At 47.6% G+C, this 22,269-nt stretch overlaps 1 protein-coding gene across 3 annotated transcripts in view; it reads left to right on the top strand.

Annotated features, from left to right (window-relative positions):
- Window positions 1-408: 408 nt before the first annotated feature.
- The window catches only part of tnrc18 (trinucleotide repeat containing 18), a 47,627-nt gene continuing 25,766 nt past the window's right edge, over window positions 409-22,269 (top strand). For 2 of the 3 annotated variants that reach the window (XM_078284885.1, XM_078284887.1), the window contains exons 1-7: window positions 409-554; window positions 2,204-2,538; window positions 12,783-12,923; window positions 15,793-15,897; window positions 16,321-18,330; window positions 21,066-21,153; window positions 21,851-22,065. In XM_078284885.1, the coding sequence (XP_078141011.1) occupies window positions 2,331-2,538; window positions 12,783-12,923; window positions 15,793-15,897; window positions 16,321-18,330; window positions 21,066-21,153; window positions 21,851-22,065 (2,767 nt within the window). In that variant the 5' untranslated portion in view covers window positions 409-554; window positions 2,204-2,330. Of the gene's footprint in view, window positions 555-770; window positions 874-2,203; window positions 2,539-12,782; window positions 12,924-15,792; window positions 15,898-16,320; window positions 18,331-21,065; window positions 21,154-21,850; window positions 22,066-22,269 lie in introns of those variants that run through there. The other variant, XM_078284886.1, reaches the window with a different exon arrangement.

Raw genomic sequence — 22,269 nt, forward strand, 5'->3', positions numbered from 1 at the left:
CCCTGCGCGTCTATTTTAATCAGCGTGGAAGTGGGGGGGAGTCGCCTTAAACCCCCCCACACACACACACACTCACACACACACACACACACACACACACACACACACACACACACACACACACACACACACCATCCCCCCACCCCCCTTCAAAAAATTCCCACTGCTTGTTTTGATCACTCAGTCTTGAAGGAAGAGGGGACCTTGAAACGGCTCAACCTCCTTGGTCCATAATTGGTTTTATGGAACTGGCGAGCGGCCAAAGTGTTTACACGGCGTTGATTGACACACCGCGCGGCCAATCGGAGAGGGCCGTGCTAGAGCGTGCTGGGTTGGGTGGTGGTGGACGAGGGGGGCGGGGCCTGTAAAACAATGCTGTGTTTCATTGCTGAGGAGTTTACGGACGCGTCGGGGGCTTTCTCTCCCCGCCAGTTATCCCCCAGTTTACCTCCGGACGAGCCTGTAATGGACTACTCCAGTTCTCCCAGCAACCCGTACGGATTTTGAGAATCCTTTGCATTTTTTTTCTGCCCTGCTCAGATTTTCCCATTCAAGTAAGAGGTCGACATGTTGTTCTTTTTTTTTCTAAAGTGACACTGTGCTCGGTAGATGTTAAAACAGTGTAGAAATATGGTTTGTTAATATAAGTGAAAATGGCGCGGAGGTTAATGCATATGCCTTCTGGGTGATTTGTTTTGGGGGCTGCTGCCGATACAAAAACCTGCTTTCAGGACATTTCCTCCGAGAAAGTTTTGAATGTGTCGTTAATGGAACCGTGAAAAAGTTTGAAACGTGGCTTCTCTGCTGCTGTACCGCATGGACCTCAACCGAAGCGACATAGTCTACCTACCAAAACAATTTTAAGGCGCCTGGGTAAAAATATGTTTGGTGTGTTTTTAAAAAAAGCTTTATTGTGATTTCTAAACGAGCCATTCTTCAGATCCCGCCCGCCTGGATATCACGAGTCATGGCTGTGATGTGTTTGCTTGTAGCCGTTGAAGGTTAATTCGACTTTCGCCCTGTTTTAACTGAAATTAATGAGGACGTTACATTGTTTTAACTTGTGTTTATTTCGGGCCGTGTCCAAAATTATCCAAAAATTATCTTTTAGGTTCGATTCCATGAGCCGTCTCGATTTTTAGCTCGTTTACTTGGACGGGATTAAAGTCGAAATTGCTTGTTGTTGTCGCGCTTAAAGTAACTTTCTTCTATTTTTGCGTTGTGTAATATTACAAATGTCGACTGAGAAAATTGGTGGTTTAACAATTGCCCTCCAAAAATGATTAAAATCGACCTTTACGCATTCAAGACAACGCATTACTCGCTCGGGTGGTTGAACACTGATTAAAACGGAATTATCCGGCGATTTATGTTGTAAATACACACTGCTACAGTTTAATACTAATCTAAACTTGGGTCTGGGTGGTAAACCGTCGATATCAATGGTAGCACAGGAGGTTATAGTTTTTAAACAGCGGAATGAAGTGTTTACGGGCTGGGTTTTGATTTCTTTCCATGGGCAGCACCCATGTCCATTTGCGAAGTAGCCAAGACTAAATCCGCATCAGTGGGCAACAAAACACCGCTAACCCCGCTGATTAATGATGCAGCCTTTTGCAACCTTATTTATTTTTAACCCGTTTGAAATTTATATTTGATGCGCCTCAGGTATTTGTGGTGTATTGGTTTACATAGGGACTCGGCACATAGCCTACATTGCTGGTTTACGGTTTAGGAAAACAGCTGGGTAATCGGAAAAGATAGAATAGGTTATTAAAATTTGACGATATGTGTTTCCACTGGAGTGCATTTCGCTGGCCGGGGCAGAGCTGCTAGCGGCCGGCCTGCTGGTTGTGTTGCCCGGGGAGGCGAAGCCCCGGAGCGGCTGCTGGCTCGGTATGCAGTGGGGGTGGAGAGCTGCTAGTCCGCTTCAACATTAGATAACAGTATTGTAGGTTTAATTTAAAGCTACATCAAGACCTACAGATAGGACACGCCGGGACCAGCTATGTGGTCTTATTTGCGACCAGCAAATATTTAACGTTTAGTTTTTGAAGTGGTTTTCCAAACTGCGTCATTGCTCGTATGGGCCGCCCGTTCGCTGCAAAGAGCAGAAATCCTAAAACTATCAGTTCACAACAATTTGCTCAAGCTGACCTCTGATTCTGTGTCAAGCGATTTTTTTCCTGTTGTATATTTATAGGTCAGCAGGATGGCTGAGAAGGACCCCGAATCGCCTGGAAAACTAAAGACATTATTATAGCCAGCATTGGCTTTTTCGGAATATCCGAACGGACAATTTCTTTTCCCAACTTTCCCCGCTGTGGATAATGGATGGCCGAGATTTTGGACCTCCCCGATCCGTCCACGTACCACCTCCGTTGTTGGCGGGGCTCGCAATGGAGTCTCACCGACTCGGAGCAGCAGCTGCAGCCGGGAGGATCCCTCCCTCGCCCGGCCACTTGGGCGCGAGTCATCCGCCGCCTCTCCACTCCGGAAAATTCTTGCCATCGGCCATTAACCTACATCCACACCACAGTAAGTGTACGACGTTGAATAATGTGACCGTCCAAGAACCACAACCCTGAAATTATCAAAAATTATCTTGAAATAACGCTGCGCAAAAATGCGCACGGTTTATTCCTGCCTGAAGTAGCCTATGCGGTCATCGCTTGAATGTCGCTACGGTGCTGGTTGGGAAATTAACCCAGATGTAGATTCATGGAGAGGTGTGGCTGTTAAAAAGCTGGGAGAAGTTACAGAATTGAAAATATGGTATCACTTTTATGATCCACAGCCCTTCCAATGGGCAATGCAATGGCAGAAAATTACTTGACAATTTGCAACACACACCGTGGGGTTTTAAGACCCGAACACACTAAAGGGCTGTGGTGTGGGTGTTGTTGCAGCAGTGTGCAGGCAGGTCAGGGTGAATTGGGCTTGGATTGCATGTGAAAGCAGAGGTGGGCGTGTGAGAGCGCGTGTTTGAGAGAGAGAGAGGGGGGGAAAGAACTGCAGGCAGGTGTGATAAAGTTGTGACCTTAGAGAGAAGACAGACCACTCCTTACTCTGTTGGGGGAACTGGCTCTGCTGTGTGTGTATGAGAGAGCATGTAGTGAAAAGAGCAGAGCAAATGGCTGTGGTTAAGTCATCCCTATTTGGAGTAAAAGCCGCCCTTCTGGAACATTTGGCAAATGGCTGATCCTGGTTTCCCTGCATTTGTACCATCCTGTTGGATACCCCCTTTGCTGCCTCAAGTGCAGCGGGGAACCTCCTGTTTGTTTGTGTGTGTGTGTGTGTGTGTGTGTGTGTGTGCTTAAGTGAGCAAGCCTGCCAGTATGCATTTAGACCCACAGCGGTGCATGATTTGATCTGTTAGGCCGATAAAGAGGTTTAGTGTTAACCAGACCAAGGCTTCTTAATGTGGACCCGTCATGTGATTCTTCACATCACTGCCTACCTGCTCTCTCTCTCTCTCTCTGTGTTTGTTCCTGCACTCCTCTGACTAGTCAGTACATCACATCTAGCCTATATGTTATTCCCCGTTGGGCTGTTCTCGATTTCCTTATTGCTTCCATCGGTGCAGAACGATGCCTGTTCCTGCTATTAGTAATGGAAGCCATGTAATAACATTATGCAAAAAAAAGACAGCATTTTCTGTTTGCATACAGTTTTGCGGTCAGACAGAGGGAATGTCAGCACACTGTTGATGTTTAAACCATAGGCTGCGTCTCGGAAAGTGAGGTCTGCTATATCTTTTAGAAAATGGAAAGTTTGACAAACGAGTTCCTTGCATCCCCTCAAAGTAATGTAGCTGCAGACAGAGATACAGTTACAGTGTCTCTGCTTTTTTTTCAGAGGTGTACCCCTCGGAGTGAATGATATTCCAATTTAGCCGTGTTCCCTGTTCCTTATTGTTGCAGCGTGGGTTTCATTGCAGCACTTGTCACTTGGAGCACAAGGTACTAGAGGTCTAGTGAAGTGAGGCGATGCTAGCAGGGCAGGGCTCTGATGAAGCGTTAATTTGACACGCCGGCAAAGCCCACACACTCAACTCACAGGCACATGAAAAGCTGTCAGAGATGAAATCAACTCACAGCAAGGATTGTTAGAATGATTGACGTGTGTGTGTGTGTGTGTCGTGGAAAAAAGAAGTGCTGGGAAGGGGTTTATGGCAGGTGATCTCTAGTTGAACCGATTCTGTGGCTCCAGAATAACATGGAAACATTTTGGGGGTGAAATGATTAGATTTGTGGGTTCACTGTATGCCATTTGTGGGTAAAGCGTGTCTCTGTGCCCGTGCGGCTGCGCTTTTTTATTTCAGCGCATCAGCCGGGATGAGATTTCTCCATTTCCCCTCCCGTGGCTCTGAAACGAGCTGAAAACGGCTTGCGGTGTGTGTGCGCGCACACTTGCATATGTGCATGTGTGGAGCAGCTTGATGTGTAGCCAGGGGGTTTGGGAAGTGGAGTTGACCCAACCACTGTTCCAGCCCAGATTGGCAGTTTAAACACTCCTTTAAAGCGGGATACATTTTATCCTGCCCACACAGTGACCTTCTCACTCTCTGACTCTCATCTCCCCTACGCACACTCATACCCTCCACCCACTAAAACACCACTGTGCGATACAGGTCATTTAGCTTTATGGCGCACTTCGATAGCAAATCCCCACACATTACATTAACCAACTGGACCAGGATCCGAGTCCCGTGCTTGTAATAACAGTATACGGCCCTATTACATGATAATTACAAAGTAATTGTGGATGTTCATAATGTTCCCGTTTAATTGCAATGAGCGGCACAGATCACAAGCTCAAGGACCCGGTGGGCAATCTGAAGAGCCAAGGTCGCCCCGCTGCTGTTTCTTGTTTACATTTGTTTCGCTAAATTCAAGACATTTTCTTGCACTCTTGTTTTTGGCTGAGCTCCTGAAAGCAGGGTTGACTGTTTATAGCTGCCAACACACCCTTATTTCCCAGGAGTCTCCCTTATTTTTTGGAGTTCAATTTTAATAGGATTTCAGCCCGACTTAATAGAATAGAAAATATCCCTTATTGCCACAACTCACGGTTGGCAGATATGTGTATGTGACAGCTAAACATTTGTTTTTTGTATTGTGAAGCTGCAAATAGTTTGTTGACATTTGTACTGCTTGTACACACAGCAGCAAAAGGGACCTGTATTTTGAGTAGCAGTCTGATCTGTAGGGTGCAAAGCCATTATTTTCCATCAACAAAATCCTAGTCTTTTTTAAAATTGTGATATCTCAAACGCATCCCTGCTAATCCAACACCTATTCCTATTCATTCATACGCATTGCATCCACACCAGTCACTGTTTACAGATGTAAAATGGCTGTAAATCGTCCTCAGTATACTGGAGGTCTGCCGGAGCCTCCTTCACCAGATTGAGGCCATCTGTCCTCTCCCTCTTCTCCCCTCCCTCTTACACCAGGGAGCAGGAGAGGTAGGACCTGCTGAAATGGAACTGGGCCGAGGAGAGAAGGCCAGAGAGAGGATGTGTAGCTGCTCCGATAGCTGATAGAAGACCGCCGTCCTGTGTGTGTGTGTGTGTGTGAGCTTTAACTCGCAGGGTTTGTGTGTTTGCTGTGATCACCGTTGAACAGTTAAGGATGCGGGTCAAGAGTGAAGGTTAGGTATGAAGTTGTGAGGCTGAGGGAATGAAGTTAAAGCGATAATCGTCAAGTTCTTCTTCTATTGATTCCGAACAAGCCGCTGTTGCTGCTGCCGGAAATGTAAAAAGCATCGCTTCCTGTGCAGTAGAGGGTTTTTACCTGTTTTTTAGAGCAGCAAATGCAACAGCTTTCATGAACCGTGTTTAGGTTGAATCACTGCTGCGTTATATTGCGATTGTCACAGATTATTACTTTTAAGTGTATGGAACAACCTTACAAGTTTCGGACTACCAATCTGAATGGATGCATGGTTAATGAGACCCAAACATCACTCAGGGCGCTGTCCCTCCTCTGTGAGAATGAAGGATGACGTGCCTGAACCAGCTCTGCTCTTTTGTCGTGCACACACACACACACACACACTGCTCTTCGTGTGCATGTCTCGGATGCAAGAGGTTGCAAGAATCTAAACACATTTCAGCGTTCACGTGGGAGCAGAGGAAGTTGGGAGTGAGACACAGTAGCAAATGTAGGTGTTTTATTAGTGGGTGGAGAGGAGGGAGGTCAATAGATGGATGTGTTCTGGCAAAAAAATGAAAACGGCGAAAGACAAATGGAAAGAGAGACAGAGAGAGAGAGAGATGGTACTAAATGGGTGTGATCCCCTAGGTGGAAAGTAGTGTTTGCTTTTTGCAGGGCAAAAGTTTAGGTGGTTGTTTGTGTGTATGGGAAGGAGAGAGAGCGAGGGAGTGTGGGTGAGAGATAACATGAGACAGAGAGAGAGAGAAACTGTGTAGATGAGAGGATTGAAGTCTTGTGTATGGGAATGGGAGCATGTGATTGTACTTAGTGCAGTTAGGGCCGGGGTTTCCCCCTGGGACTCTGCAGAGAGAAAGCAAGAGATTTATCCTGACCACAACACATTTATACACGGCTAGATAAATGTGGTAGCCCTTCAAGTGTTCTCTCTTCTCAAGCACACACAAACAAACACGCACGCACACACACACACACACACAAGCATAATCCGCGCGGCATGCAGGGCAGGCCGGGGTTGTCTTGGCCCATACCACTTTGTCTTCCACGCTACTTGGTGAACGTGTCTGTTTACATTAAAATTAATGTGGTGAGTGTGTGTTTATATATATTCAAGACACGGAACCGAGTGAGTGTGTGTGTGTGTGCGTGTGTGTGCGTTAGGAGATATGGCACGGACACGAAGCCTCTCAGATTAATTGAATCCTTCAGGAGAGAAAACAGGCTCCTTAAGAGAAAGCACAAGGCCCCGCTGCCCTGCTACAATAAACCTGTCACGGGCAGACAAACGACACACACACACACTCGCGCACACACATAAATGACGCACATACACACACACTCAACTGTCAAACATAAGAGGGATAGGCCCGTATATGTGTGTGTGTGTGTGAGAAAAACGAGCGTGCCGTGGCATGTTGAAATACCCAAAGCATTAGCTAACGCGCTCGCTCTGCCAGAACCCTCCCTTCAACTCAAACAACAGCCTCCAACACACAAAGGTCACACACTGGGCTGCGTCTGTCTGTTTGGGTGTACGTTTGAGTCGCTACGTGTCTGATTACATAAGGCTTTAAGTTAAAGGTTATTCCCAGGACATTTATGCCTGTCATGAGAAAATCCACCGTGGGAAGTGTCATGAAAGATGGCACAGAGATAGAGACAGAGGCAGGTATGACATGCCAGAAAAGTTCAAATTCAAACAGCATTAGCCGGTTGAGCCGATTGTTGACATCTGACTTTATTTTTTAAATCACCCCAAGATTGACTGCTGCACATTTGTCTTTCCATATGCTTGTGTTTGAATGCATGTGTGTCTGGGTCATTGCATCTTTGTGCCCGCGCAACTGTGCATTCCATTTCATCTATGTGTTGGTATCTGTGGGACTGCATGGCTGGCTGTGTGCGTGTGTGCGCGCCTGTTGCGAGTGTGTTCCCATTTGTTGGTATCGAGGAGTGCGTCAAAGTAACACCTGCTGTCTTCACAGGAGATTTAGAGCCACACCGCAGCCCTGCGTGGCGCACACCGCCTGGCTCACACACACACACACACACACACACACACACGCACACATGAGGTGTAGACTGGAGCCGTGTTTCCATCCAACTGTCACGCAATTTTTACACAAAGTTTTGGAACGTAGCAGAAAGTAGAATGCCAATTAGGTGCGTTTCCATTACCTGGGTTGAAGTGAGTAAATTGTCCAAAGAAAACAAATCCATGAGAAAAGTCTTTAAAGAAGTGATTAGTATTGGGCAAGTTGTTAGTGTTAGCTAATGCTGGCCGTATTTCATGCTTTCATCTGAAGACAAAACAAAGAAAAGCACATGGCAATAATCTAATGCACCAACTAATGACCATATAGCCACGATGTGCAGCTTATACATGGGAGCAACCGCGGGTATGATATTTCTGGAAGGTTGTGATATTTTACAGACAGTTCATAAAGTCCAGAGTCATTTTTGAATGAGATTAAACCATTCGTTGGGCCGATCAGTCCAGCCCAACCTAAAAAAATTTTTATTCCACAAATGCGTATCCATGGCAAATTTATCATATAATTTCTTTATCAACAGAAACATTTTGCACTTAAAGCGAGCGTGAAAACCTTACTGTGATGTGGTGAAATCTGATCGAATTTTGCAGCTTCAGCTTTTCTAATTCAATGCATGATAATTTGCAGAAAAATACTTGGATGGAAACCCATCAGATGTAAGTGGTTTGCAACGCGAAAGGTTGAAGTGAAGTTTAGACAGTTTATGTTCAACATGAGTTCACACACACACACACACACAAACAAACTCTGTACTCCAATTTCCTCCAAACAACTCATCCATTCAGTGTCACACAGATACAGGAAAATCAGTCATTTACATTTCAGATCATTAACACACACACACACACACTAAGCCATATGCACACAGCCTAGATAAATACACTCGCACAAAATAGATCACACACTCACACACCTATCTACTGCCAGGCATGTATGCAAATCATGCATATCCCCTGTCTGTATATGTTATGAGCTCTGTGCTGCTTTATGGTCGGAATTAATAGTTACCAGTGTCGGTGTGCCAGTTGGTTGTGGCAGAGATGGATAGCATGGCTGAGTTTTACTGTTTGAATGTTTTTCTTGCCGGGAATAAAAACCAGAGATCAATAGAGATTCCCCCCCAGCTAACCCTGCTCGGAGTAGCACTGATGGATAACAGATGGGTTCACAAGGGGTGTAAGTGTGTGTGTGTGTGTGTGTATGAGAGAGAGAGAGAGAGAGAGCGGGCGGGCATTTATACCAGGGATTTTTTGTGCATATTTATGTGCTTTTGTACGTCTTCCAGTATTCTGTTGTTTTTGTGCGAGTCCATCTCCGATCGATTTGCGATCAAGACTGTTGTTGAGTTGGATTTTGTCGATTTTCGGGTGGGTGTGTGTGTGTGTGTCGGATTCGCGGTGTTGTTTCTCTCAGAATTGTTCTCCAGCAGGCTTCCGCCTTCCTCTGATAGCGAGATACGTTACTTACGAGGATCTGAAAATGGAGGTTCAAAATGTGTTGCGAGTCGGATAGCGTGTCTCTTGGCAACTCGCTTATCCCAATATGGCAAACTAACTGTCTCGTGAAGTGGGAGCCAAATGGTGTGTGTGTGGGGTGGGAAAGCAGGGTGAAGTTAGAGAGAGAGAGAGAGAGAGAGAGAGAGAAAAGGGCTGAGAGGCAATGAAAGAGTAATTCCAAAACATTTAAAGAAACATTTCACTCTCAGCTACCATTTGGATGTTGTTTCTGGAACGAGGAGTGCAAACGTTTTCTCTCGTTCTTCCCCTCCCTCTTTTTCCCTCCTTTTTCCTCCCTCTAACTGTTCAGGGAGGGGAAAGGGAGTTTGGGATAGTATGTTTTTTTTTTCAGTCATGAGACTGTGGACTGTATGTAGTTCAGTCTTGTGTGTGTGTGTGTGTGTGTGTATGTATAAAGTGCCTGTGGGCGGCATGGATGCTGAGATTGATCCATACTCTAGTGGGGCGTCTGTGCCTCTTGAGGTGTGTGTGTGTGTGTGTTGGAGAGACCCTGGTGTTTGGCCCGAAGGAATGGAAACTGCTGACATCCTATCAGAACCTCAACATCCTTGACAGGTGGTGTGTGTGTGTGTGTGTGTGTGTGTGTGTGTGTGTGTGTGTGGGGGAGGGGGTATGTGTCTACATTTTAGTCTGTACACACACCAGGTATGTCAATAATTACAAAGCGGATTATAGGTGCGAATAATCTGGCTAGGACAACATTGTGATATCCTGACACACACACACACAGACTCCCACACATCACTCACTTTAGTGAAGGACAGAAAGGAGACGGTAAATGTTGTTTCTTTGTATTTTTAGTGCAAGATAACATCACATTCACTTATAGATAAATTGCATTTTCAAATTACACTGAAAAGTTTGAGTCGCTTGAATTGAGTCGTACCCCGGCTCACATGATTTAGCGTAATTTACAGTTACACAAGTAAAATCGGTTTATATGTTAAAATCAAATCGACATACCTTTCACTCAGAAGCTTCACAGCACCATATAGATAGATGTGTTCCAAAAATAGGGAAACTATAAAAGTGAAAGTCATGAGACACATGACAGCCATAAAAGGACAACTTGTTTATCACACAGTATAATGCAGCAGGCTATATGAAGGACATGCACAGGAAATGGACAGGTGAACAATAATCATTTATGTGTAGGAGTATAAATCTCCTCTATAATGAATAATAGATGGTAGAATAAGAGAAAACGGATAACAAGCTGTTTCTCTAACATTCCTGGCGTGTTTGAGGTGAAAATGTGCCGCTGTGCCGCTCTTCAGCGCTTCGCACAAGAGGGAAGAAAGTGCTTTCTGGCAGAGTTAACATACTGAGACTAACTGAGGGTTAATTGCAGGTGTGTGTGTGTGTTTGCAGGTGTCTCTGAGCACACCCGCCTGCCTGCCTACTTGTCATTGCACGTGTATATTCTTGAGCGTGCATGTTTGCACTTTTGTGTATATTCTCAGGTATGCGTGTGCATGTATGGATTCTTAGATGCGTGCTTGCGTGTGTTTGCACATATGTATGCATGTGTTTTTGCACGTGTGTGTATTTTAGATGTGTGTTTGTTCGCACGTGCGTGCGTGTGTGTGTATGTAACTCCCGCGGTGTTTCTGACTCAAAGGCCATTCACTGCGAACACACACAAAACTGTTTGCACATGTCAGTGGTCGCACAGCGATGCAGTGCACTGAGTGCAGCCACTTAGGCTGTACACACACAGAGTCAGAGTACACACACACACACACACATGCAGAGAGACTTTCATAAATCTGTATCTAATAGGTCTGGGTGTGGAAGGTTCCACCTACACACTATTTTCAGAGCAGAGAATAAAGGCACACTGCATTACTCCTGTATGTGTACACACCTCTGTTTGTGATTAATTTGAAAGCTGCATTTGCTATTGATTTAAAATGCTGTTTGTGTGTGTGTGTGTGTGTGTGTGTGTGTGTGTACAGCCGCTGATGGACTGCGGCTTTAATGTACTGATTTAGATGCAGGGGAAACTCAGTGAGCACAGCATGTCTCTCAAATTCTCACAGGACTAATACAGAAACACACACACACACACACACAGTCCCCTCCCCCTCTCCCCTACATAGACAGCACCCTTTCCCCTACACACATGGTTAGTTTTATCAGGGTAATGGCTGTGCAGTGCATTCAGTAATGGGCCGGGTGGGGGGGGGGAGAACCTCAGCTAAACATGAAACCCTTTCCAGCTCTTAGAAGGTTGTGATTGGAAGAGCCAGTAATGGTTCAAAGGTTCAAAGTTTACTAATGGTCAGATTGTGCAGAGGGAGTGGAGTCGCTCTGAAACGCGCCATGAAAATTGTGCTCCAAGTCTAATAAAACCAATCGATGAATGGAGTCATGTTTAGATATGAAGTGTTTCAGGAGGATTCACACTATTGGCGTTGCCGTGCCGCTGCAACGATATTGCAGTGCTGCAGTTGGAGCAGTTTGTGAACTGAAGAGTGATGGCTTTTAATGGTAAAGTGCGTGTAGTCCGCGTACTTAAAGCAGAGTGCCACAGAGTTGTAGAGGGATCACAGTGCAGGATGGATTATTTGTAACAAGCGGGGTGGTGGGCGAGTAAATTGTTGCTGCCCTCTTAACATTCAAACCAGGTTTCCACCTCAGTAGAGTTAGACTGGTGTATTGGGCTGATATTGGCCTTTTGTTAAAAATTGGATATCGACAAGGCGGATTGATGATTAATGTGATGCAGTTTCAATACTGTACGGAAAACTCTTAACCTGAATTGAGTCTAACCTAATTGAGTCTAACATTTTAATTGGATTCCAAGTTGGCATCAATATTGTTTCTGGTATTATTATTCTATGTTTCAGTGAAGACTTTTAATGTCCCATGGTCTAAAATGTTTCACTGGGTTTTCCACTCTTAGGCAATCAGCAGCTTCATTCCTAAAAAAATATTGGTACCGGCCTATCGAACCCTAGTTCAGTATTGCAATAAATAAGTTAAATCAGATCCAGTGTATTGGTTAATTGTTTCTCCCTGACAATTCACTGACAATCTATAGCCAACCAAGGGAATGCACTTTGCGCTGATTTGCTCTAACCAGATGGATGCCGTCCCGTCAAATCACCCCCTCACAGTAGAGAAAGTACTGTAGTCGTTTATTTTAAAGTATAGTTAGAGTCAGTGTATCTTATAGATTGCAGCAGATGTTTTCACCAGTGTTGTGGCGATTGTGGTTTTTAGGTGGCGGTTACGTTAAGTGTCCTTTTTTTTCTGGTTGCACTCAGTCTGTGGTTTGTCTTGTTGAAATGGAGCGCACGGTGCCTCAGTAATAATGTGATTACAACGGACTGCTTCAGCATAGAAACATCAGCACTTATTGATTGTGCCCCCTCCCTCCATACACACACACACACACGCACAGGCTGGACAGGAAAATGACAGCAAGTACGTATCGACCCGCTCCGTTCCTTGAGCGGTTTTTCAGTTTGTTATTTGGGGTTTTTGTGGTTACTAGAGTGACTTACAGTCTTCCTCCTGTTTCCTAGGCGATGCCTTCCCAGCAGGCTCCAGTCACTTCCTGTCCGGCTATCCGGGCCCCTCCCCCTTGACCTCTGACCCCGCCTACAGAGCCGCCAACCCCAGCAGTCTGCAGATGGCTCAGCTCTGGGCATCGCACGCCCATGAAGGTAAACGGGCGCACACATGAAACCGCTCGCCCCAACAGACAACAAACGCTCTCTCTGTCTCTCCCTCTCTCTCTCTTTCTCTCTTTCTTTGTTTTTCTGTCTCTCTCTCCCTCCCTCTCCCATCCTGACCACACCAGTACATAACTCAAACGCACACAGACACAAATGGCTTCATATTACCATGACATTTCTCACAGTCCGCCCCTGTCCTGCCGTCCAATGCCCAGGAGGCTCGTTCCTCTTCTGTTCCTCATCGCTTACACCAGTGGGAAACTGTTCCATTTCTGTCTCTCTGCTGGTAGCGCCGCTGCCGGCTCTGTCCTACATGCGTCTCGCTTCTCCTGTCCTCCGCCGCTCACTGACTCTCGCCTGTCACGCTTTGCTGTAATCCATCTTCCTCCCTCTTGTTCTTTTTTGAGCTTCCTGTCCAATCTGCACTTTGTCTCCGTCCTCTCTCTCCATTCTATCTGTTATCTCTCTCTTTCTCTGTCTTTCTCTTTCTCTCTCTCTCTCTCCTGCCCCACTTTTCTACAACATCCTTCTTCTGTCCTCGCTTGTGTACATGATTTTAGACACACACATACACACACACACACCCCCTAGAGTGTTTTTGTCCTCTCCCTGGAGCTTACCGTCCTCTCTGTCTCTGCTCCCCTCTTCTGGCCTGCGCGGTAACTGATTGAATCTCCGTTCCCTCCTCATTCCCTCGTGTCCTCTTGTGTCTCCTTATCAAATCTCACCGGAGTGGAAGGTCAGATAGGAGCGGAGGAAACCGCGTCCCACAGTGCGTTTTGGCGAGGTAAAGGAGAAGGACGAAAGGATTTCATTTAGGATGCAGTTTAAAACTGATTACATCGCCAATGTGACACAGATGCTGTCTGAACAGAGCAAATCAGATTGTATATGATTGGGTTTTACTTCTTTTTTCTGATTTACTTGAAGAGTATAAATCCAGCCAAACGAGGAGAAAGGATGGAAGGACGGCTGGACTTTCGAGACTTGACCGTAGATCTAGCTAGAATAGAAGCTGGAGTATCTAAAGCTAGAGGAGCTAAAAACCTCCTGCTGGTTAAAGTGGCCTTGCTCCGATATGAATAGAATCCTTTATAGCCTAATAGAGACTCTTAAGGCCTGGCTGCTGGCTTTAATAGCAGCTAAAGTTACTAAAAGCTGAGGACGTTTCCGGGCAGCAGCTAAAGAGGCAGACTTTGGATGTGCTTGGGATGCTGCATAGCCGCGGAGGAACCCCATATCAAAAGGTGTTACAGATCAAGGTTAGCTGTTAGCGGTGGTTAAAGGAAGCTTTGTGAGAAACCGAGCCTCCTTCACATCGTTCCTCTTGTATTTATCTCCCGCTCTCCTCTGCCCTCTGCCTCTCTCCATCTGCCCGCTCCCCTCCCGCCCACCTCCCCTCGCTTCTCCATTTCTGTCTCCCTCCGCCCGAGAGGAGACAGATTTATACCGCGGCTCTATTCCCCCCACCGCCCTCCCTTTTGATGTTTCCTCGGAATGGCCGGGGTGTGGGAACGAGGAATGTCTCACCGTCCGGGTGGTGTTTTTTTTTTTTTTCTTTTCCGTGGCCTAGCGCCGTGACACCAGCCAGCATCACCGAGTCGCAGCCAAGCGCGGTCCTGACACAGAAACCCGGAGCGTTACACCAGTCGAGCAGGATCTCTCGTCTATATTAAGAAGCGGTCTCCGAGAGCAGCAGCTGGCTGTCGGGCAGACTCTTGCCCAACACCAAGCCCAAGCTGACCTCACAAACTCAACTATTTACTCTGTGCAGAGGACTTGATTTTAACTAGAACCATAAGCAGAGCCGGGATAATGAGGAGTCAATGTCATGTCATATTCATTCAGCAGTGGAATAGTGAGCAAAGTCTTTTTTTAGCTGCTGTTATTGCTTCAGCGTGGTTTAACAGTGGGAACGTTTACATACACTCAATACTGTGAATAATCAGATTGAGGTGATAGTTTGATGAAAGCATTTACATGGTTCAATATAACATGATTTTATTTGATAGGGGGGTTAGTTTATGACGGAACGCTATGACATCCAGCCTGCATCCACGAAATATGTTGGAAAATTTTCTGGGATTTTTACATGTTACATAATGTTGTCCATGTTAATGACCTTATAGCACACCTTGATGGAGGCGGTATAATTCTCAGTGTCAGCTGAAAGCAGATGATGCCGTAATATTCCCATGCAACATACGCATCCTTTCCCAGGGTTTCCAGTCGCTCCAGAAAATTTCTAAAGGTTTAGAAGTTTTGCCATCACTCACCATGTCATCTTTGTGTAAAGAACCACAATGCCGCCTTTTTGAAACATGCACACATTTAAAAAAAACTGAAAAAAGTCAGGATAAATGAAAAGACTGAGCAGAAATCTACACTACCAGTCAAAAGTTTGGACACATTTTTACTAATATTCATATTTTAGAATAATAGCAAAGACATCTAAACTATGAAATAACACAAATGGAATTATGCAGTGACCAAAAAAGTGTTAAACAAATCAAATCTATCTTATATTTTAGATTCTTTAAAGTAGTCGCCCTTAGCCTTGATGGAAAGGCAAAGGCTTTGGAAAGAAATTCATACATAGGATCAACTTCACTATTTATATTTGTCTAAGAAACTAATTTCAAGCATTTAAGCATAAGCTTTTAGATCAAAATGGCTTTAAGAGAATTAAAAACATAGTACATTCAATCAGGTGTGTCCAGACTTTTGTGTGTTAACAGATTTTGACCCAATCCAGTTTAAGATCAGACTAGTGTGTTTACATGGCAGTTACTCTAGTCAGAGCATTATGTTTTGTGGTATATTTTCTATGACCTGCTGTGTGTTTCTGTGTCTCCAGGCTACCCCCCTCTGCCGAGCAGCCTGTACCCAAGTCCCTACCTGCCCCTGGGGCACCTCGACCCCCCTTCCCTCTCCCAGCACCCGCTCTACGACTCTCACAAAGGTCAGTCGGGTCCCAGCCGCCAACGACGAGAATTCATGGAGAGAAGTGACTGAGTTTAGTTTTTACACATCCTCCCATAGCCGCGATACATGCGGATGTGTGGGAGCGTGTTTGGTGTTAAGTCTATTCATTTGAGTGGGTGTTTTCTTATTATTTCAGAGTTCTCGCCCTATAATGTATACTGCGTTTTTCCCGCTCCCTGGCTGTGGCTGTTGCCCACCTAGATCTGTGCTGTTTTTTGTGTTTTGTTTTCTTGGCAAGTCTGCACTTAAATATTTTTATTGTGTTTGCCTCTGCTTATGTGCTGCAGTATGTTGGCATGCTCATTATCTTTATCATCTGTTGAACAGTATGTATTGTGTGCTCATGTATGTGTGTGTTTTTTGTTTTAAACTCATGCGTTTTATGTGTCATGTGTTCCAGAGGGCTTCTACCTGCCGGCCTCCATGAGCCAGTCGCCTCTCCACCCTCCCTCCGCTCCCCCCGCCACCCCATCCAGCTCCACCCCGCCTCAGAGGACGTCCCGGGACGGGGGGAGGGAGCGGCCTTACCGGGGGGAGAGGGAGAGAGAGAGGGACAGGGAGCGAGAGCGGTCGAGAGAGGAGCAGCGGCCGCACAGCGTGGTGGACCTGACGCAGGACGGGAGGGGCGAGGAGGACCGGAGGGCGAGGAGCGGCGAGAGGGAACGAGAGAAAGAAAGGGAGCGGGAGAGAGACAGAGAGAGGGAGCAGAGCTGGTCCTTCCATCATCACCCTCACCCACACCACACCCACCACCAGCAGCAGCAGTCACACTCCCAGCCCTCCTCAGCTCCCGGAGAGCCCAGATCCAGGCCTCCGCCTCCCCAGCCCTCCTTCCCTCCAGGTGGGGGTGGAGGCACGGGCAGGTACCCAGAGACGGACAGAGGGGGTCGGGAGGAGGACGGCGGCTCTCGCTCCCACCACACCCATAACTCTAACGCCAACTCTAATAACTCAAACTCGGACAGAGACAGACAGAGGAGGAACGACTCTGTGGCCACGTCCGTCGGGACCCTCCACGTCTCCTACGGCCTTCCTCCCCCGCTTCAGCCCTCCTCCGCCACCGCTGGCCTGCCCCTCCCCCTGCCCCACCCCTCCACACCCAGAGAGCCTACCAGAGAGCAGCGGGTGATCGCGCCCACATACGTGCCTTCTGTGGAGGTTTACGAGGAGCGGACGGGGCCCATCCAGATCGCCTCGCAGGCCCGCGACAACAAACACAGCGAGAAACACAGAGACAGAGAGAGGGAACGGGACAGAGAGAGGGAACGAGACAGAGACAGAGACAGAGAGCGAGAGCGCGAAAGGGAGAGGGAAAGGGACAGGGAGCGAGAGAGGGAGCGAGAGAGAGACAGGGAGAGGGAGAGCTACAGGTTTCCTGAGAGGAGCCTGTTGGAACATTCTCGGCTCTCCCAGTCCGGCGAGTCAACCAATCAGAGAGAGGAAGGCTCTGTGATTCGTTCCAATGGTTCCATTGGAAAACGGTCCCAGGACACGGCCTATTCTTCTAGCCAATCAGGGTTCAGCCCGGACGCCAGGGACATACCTAAACACTCGATCCGATTGGGTCTAGAGCGGGCAGGGGTGGAGCCTAAATGGAATAACATCAGCCCGTTGGCCAACTATGCCACCAGTCACATGGCTGCCCTGGCGGCCCAACACGGACACACACTCCCCTCCCCCCACAACCAGCCGCCCCACACACAAACGTCCCATTCCCCTCACACAGCCCTCAGTGCTCAGCACCAGCACCAGCCCAACCATAACCCACACTCCTCCCACTGCCACTCCCCCCATCTGCACGCCTCCCAGCATGGACACAGTGGACACGGGCGCGCAGGTGAGGAGGGGAGTCAGAGGCGCTACCTGGACCCCTCGGCCCTCTACCGGCCCGGGGGGTCGCTGGTGGGAGGTCCCGGTAGCGGAGAACGAGGAGGAGGGGCAAGCTCAGACCCCGCTGAGGTTTCGGCCATGCAGAGCCTCATCAAATACAGCGGAAACTTTCCCGCTGAAGGTCCCGGGTCCTCCAGGCACGCCGCGGACACCCGAGGGCCCTTTGGGGGTCTGGGTAGCATGCGGCTAGAAAGCGAAAGAGAGAGGGAGAGAGAGAGGGAAAGGGAGCGGGAGCGAGACAGGGAAAGGGAGAGAGAGCGGGAGAGAGACAGGGAAAGGGAGAGGGTTGGAGTCGGACCAGGAGGTTCCGGGGCGTTGAGGGTGCCTCCGCAGCTAAAGAGGGAGCAGGAGCGGCCGGACAGCGCCCGGTCGTTTGGCCGGGAGGGCGACGGCGAGGTGCGCCACCCTCCGGTTGGCATCGCCGTAGCCGTGGCCAGGCAGAGGGACAGCGGCAGCAGCAGTAAACAGAACAGCGGACCCTCGGATGCACAGAGACCCCTGCTGCAAACAGCTATCAAAGGTAATGACTTGTGGCTCATGGGCAAGATACAAGCAACAAAACTCAGTGCTTCACCAGTGTAATTCTAAACACATTTTGGAGACGCATGCATTGTTAGTAGTAGAATGCTGTGACAAGTTTCACAAAGGTGCAGTGTTGCATCATTGCTGCGTATAGGTTTTTGAGTACTTGGGGGGGGGGGGGGGCATGAGGTTAAGTTGACTCATTTGATCTCACAAGTCATTTTATCTCTTATAGTTTCTGGCAAGTTAAATCAAGCACACCCAAAGTAGTGCAGTAGTTTGAAACGGTTTTCTAATGTATTTTTGCCCGGGTCTGCTTTTCAACCCTCGCTCCGCCGTGGCTCCTCTCATAATCGTGCTGCGGGGACTGAAGATCCCCTTAGTTAAATGAACCAAGAGCAAATGATTCCTCATTTTGGTTTTCATGAATTATGGAGGATTCATTTTCCTTCGGATCAAAGTTATATTTCCTCAGCCCCGTTTGACTTTGAGGTGTTCATGCGTGTAACGTGATTAGAATGGTGAAAACAACTTTTCCTCTGAATCGCTAATTATGTCATGGAAGATATTTGGTGAGAACGGCTCTCCCCGCGTGTCTATTGGCTCTCTGTGCTGCATAGCAATTCCTCCCATACCGCGTTCTATTCTTGCACGCCAAGGTCATTCAGCTACAGCGCTCCCGCTCCATCTCTCCCTTTCTCTCTCACTGTCCCTCTTTCTTTTTCTCCCTTCTCCTCCTCCTCTCTGTCACTTTCGGTCCCTCTCTCGGCTTCAGCTGCTTCTGTTCTCTTACGGCTCGGCCCCTCTGTTTCTGTCTCTCGCTCTTTTCATTTCGCTGAATCTCTCTCTCTCTCTCTCTCTCTCCCCCTCTCTCTCCCCACCCTTCCTTCCTCGGAGTTGGTCTTTTCGAGTCGCTCCTTCCTTGTCCCACCTCAGGCCCCCTGCTCCTTCTCCACTCTTTTCTTTATCTCCTGCCCTCCCTCCATCCAACCCCCCCACCCTCACCCCACCCCACCCTCTCTGCATTAAACATGTCATTACGGAGTGCAGCTAAAAGCTACAAACAAGCCTTGAATTACAATAAGACCATGGGTGCGTTGCTAAGCAATGGATCAGTCTTGAGAGAGTGAGGGACTGTGCGTGTGTGTGTGTGTGCTAGAGAGTATATGAGCAATTGTGTGTATTCGCGAGAGTGTAGATGTGCGTGCGTGTGTGTCACTGTGTGTGTATTTGTATGTGTGCGCGTGTGCCTGTTGGGGGCGTTTATTCATTTCCTTGCTTGAGCAGAGCGATTGGTCTAATAGCATTAGTCCCTCGCACTAAGAACGGCTCTAAATAAACAGCAGAGGATTTACGCAGAAAACAGAGATGGATGAATGGACGGATAGATGGAGAGATTGAGGGGAGGAGAGGAAGAGGGATGGACAGATGATGAGAGAGATAGAGGGAGGGAGGGAGAGAGATGGACAGGAGGGGACGGATCGATGGGTGATAGATGGGAAGAGAGATGGGAGGAAAGGATGGATGGCAAGGGAGACGGAGGGCGGGAAGCAGAGGAGAAGTGAACGGAGAGAGTGTGACGGGAAGATGGAGGGAATGAAGAGAGCAATAGAGGCATAGAGGAGTGGAAAGAAGGGGAGAAGGAGAGAGAGAGAGAGAGAGGGGGCGTGCAGCACTAATCGCTGGCTTTCTGATGCAGAAAGGATAGCATGTGGGACAGGCTCTCCGTAACCTTGGTAACAGTCTTGAAACCTTTCCTCCGGAGCATGTCAGGGATTGTTAAAGTCTCTTGTCCCTTTACGGGCTACACACGCGTGCGCACACACACACACACACACTTCTAGGTCAGAACTGAAGGGTTCAATACACTTGTATAAAACCCTTCTCTCCATCTCTGCTGCTTGGGGACTTTCAGTCAGCCTTGCTTTGCACGCAGAGAAGGGAGGGAGAGGTAAATGGAGAGAGAGAGAAGGAGAGAGAGGGAGAGAGAGAAGGAGATCCTCATGTTTATTCCGGATTGCTTGGCAGAGTGGGGCGCATTGACTGGTTGAGTGGTACTGGGTGTGTGTGTATTGCCTCTCTCTTTCTCTGTCTGTGTCTCTCTCGGGATTGGCCTTCATAGTATGCGGGGTGGGGGGATGGAGGGAGGGGCGTGGAGTAGTATTTGGACTGTGTGTGTTTAGTAGGGCAGGAGTGTTATGTTCACACGTCTCCCGTGGCACTAGACTAATAACTGATAAGAGTTGACACTCGGAGTGAGAGCTGTCACTCCGTCAGTGTGTGTGTGTGTGTGTGTGTGTGTGCGCACACGCTCTTTGTGTTGGTGCTGCGGCCCAGCATTGTATTTTTAGCATCCCCTCTCATTTTGACATGCTGTGTCATGTCACCCTTATATAGCTAGTGTCACCTTGTCTCTCTTCTCTTCCCCTATCGCCTCTTTCTCCCCTCTTCTCCCACCGTATCTCTCCCAGTCTCCCTTCCTCTCTCTTCTCTTATCCCCTCTACCACCTATCTTCCATCCTTCCCTTTCTCTCTACATCCCATATTCTTTATGTTAATATTCTGTTCTCGGTTCTAACTTATACTTCTGTATGTTATCTGGGTTTAAACATTCCACCGGCCTTAGTCACGCGGCTACTGAAGAACCTTATCTAATCTTTTTTTTTGTTTCCCTTTTCTGCCCGAACTCGTCTCTCCTTCCCCTCGCCTGTCGACCCTCCTTCCCCCTCGTAGATGAGGAGCGAGGGGAGGACCGTGCTCGTCACCATGACGACAGACTGCTGGCCGGCCGGTTGGAACGAGAGCAGGAGAAAGTGCTCAGGTGAGGAGGGTGAGGCCGAATGGCAGTGATAACAACCAAGTCTCTCATAGACTTCTATAGTCTATGAGAGTCAGCCAATGAAAACGGTAGAAACTCCATTCAACTTTCTAAATACTCATTATGGCGCACTGATCAACTGCATAGTATTTCACAATAACAACTTTCATACTGTTGGAGTTATATAATACATTGGTATCAATGAGCTGTATCCACTTCCATTGTATACGTAGGCATTACGTGCAGCAGAATAAACATTTAAGTGCCAACTATGACATAAGTGTTTCTTTTCTTCTTCTTCAAAAAGTAATCTTCAGTCAAATTGGCGTGTTGAGCTCAAAACTCTATAATCGCAGCTTGCGGCTATATTTTTCATATTCTTTACATATTTCGTCATTTTAATATTGATCGTCCTTAGGCATAACAACAACCTGCTAGTCTAAAGTTATCAGTGTTTGTTGTGATTGTTTTTATTTATGCCCATATATTCAGGGGTCAAAATTTTAATAGCCCCTCAGCCTGTGGCTAATGCCAAATCATCCTCATTAGCCAGAATTTGAATGGGGGCCAATGGAAGTGGTACAAAAATGCAGCCAAATATTCTCATTAGGCTAGAGCACGTAATCCCTCTGTAGCATCGCTGCCAGAGAGTGCTAATACAAAAATGTATGTACTCCAAAAGTGTTTCATGTCCTCCCAGAGAGTCCAAGGAGCTGGCGGAGTTCACTCAGATGCACCCCACCCCTCTGTCCAGCGGCCTGACACCCAGCCTGATGACCCCCAACCTCATGGTGACAGGCGGGGCCGCCCTGGCAGGGGCGGGGCGCTGGCCTGCCGACCCCTCAACTCTCACCTCTCACCCCTGGATGCCCCGCCCTGGAGCCCCCCCGGTCTGGCTGCCCAGCTCACCCTACGGTAAGTGGATGGGATGAACACGGGACTGTAGACACACTCGCTAACTGTTACATCCACATGTTTACGCGTTTAACGTATTCAGATGAAAGTGATTACATGTGGTTTTCGCTTATAGGATGAGAACATAAACTTTCATTGCAGCTTGGATTCACTGACAAAATATTTTCATCGCAAGAAAGCTGGTTAAAAACGGGGCAAAACAGC

This window comes from Centroberyx gerrardi, chromosome 7 (genome assembly GCF_048128805.1).
Source record: "Centroberyx gerrardi isolate f3 chromosome 7, fCenGer3.hap1.cur.20231027, whole genome shotgun sequence".
NCBI classification, from domain to species: Eukaryota; Metazoa; Chordata; class Actinopteri; order Beryciformes; family Berycidae; genus Centroberyx; species Centroberyx gerrardi.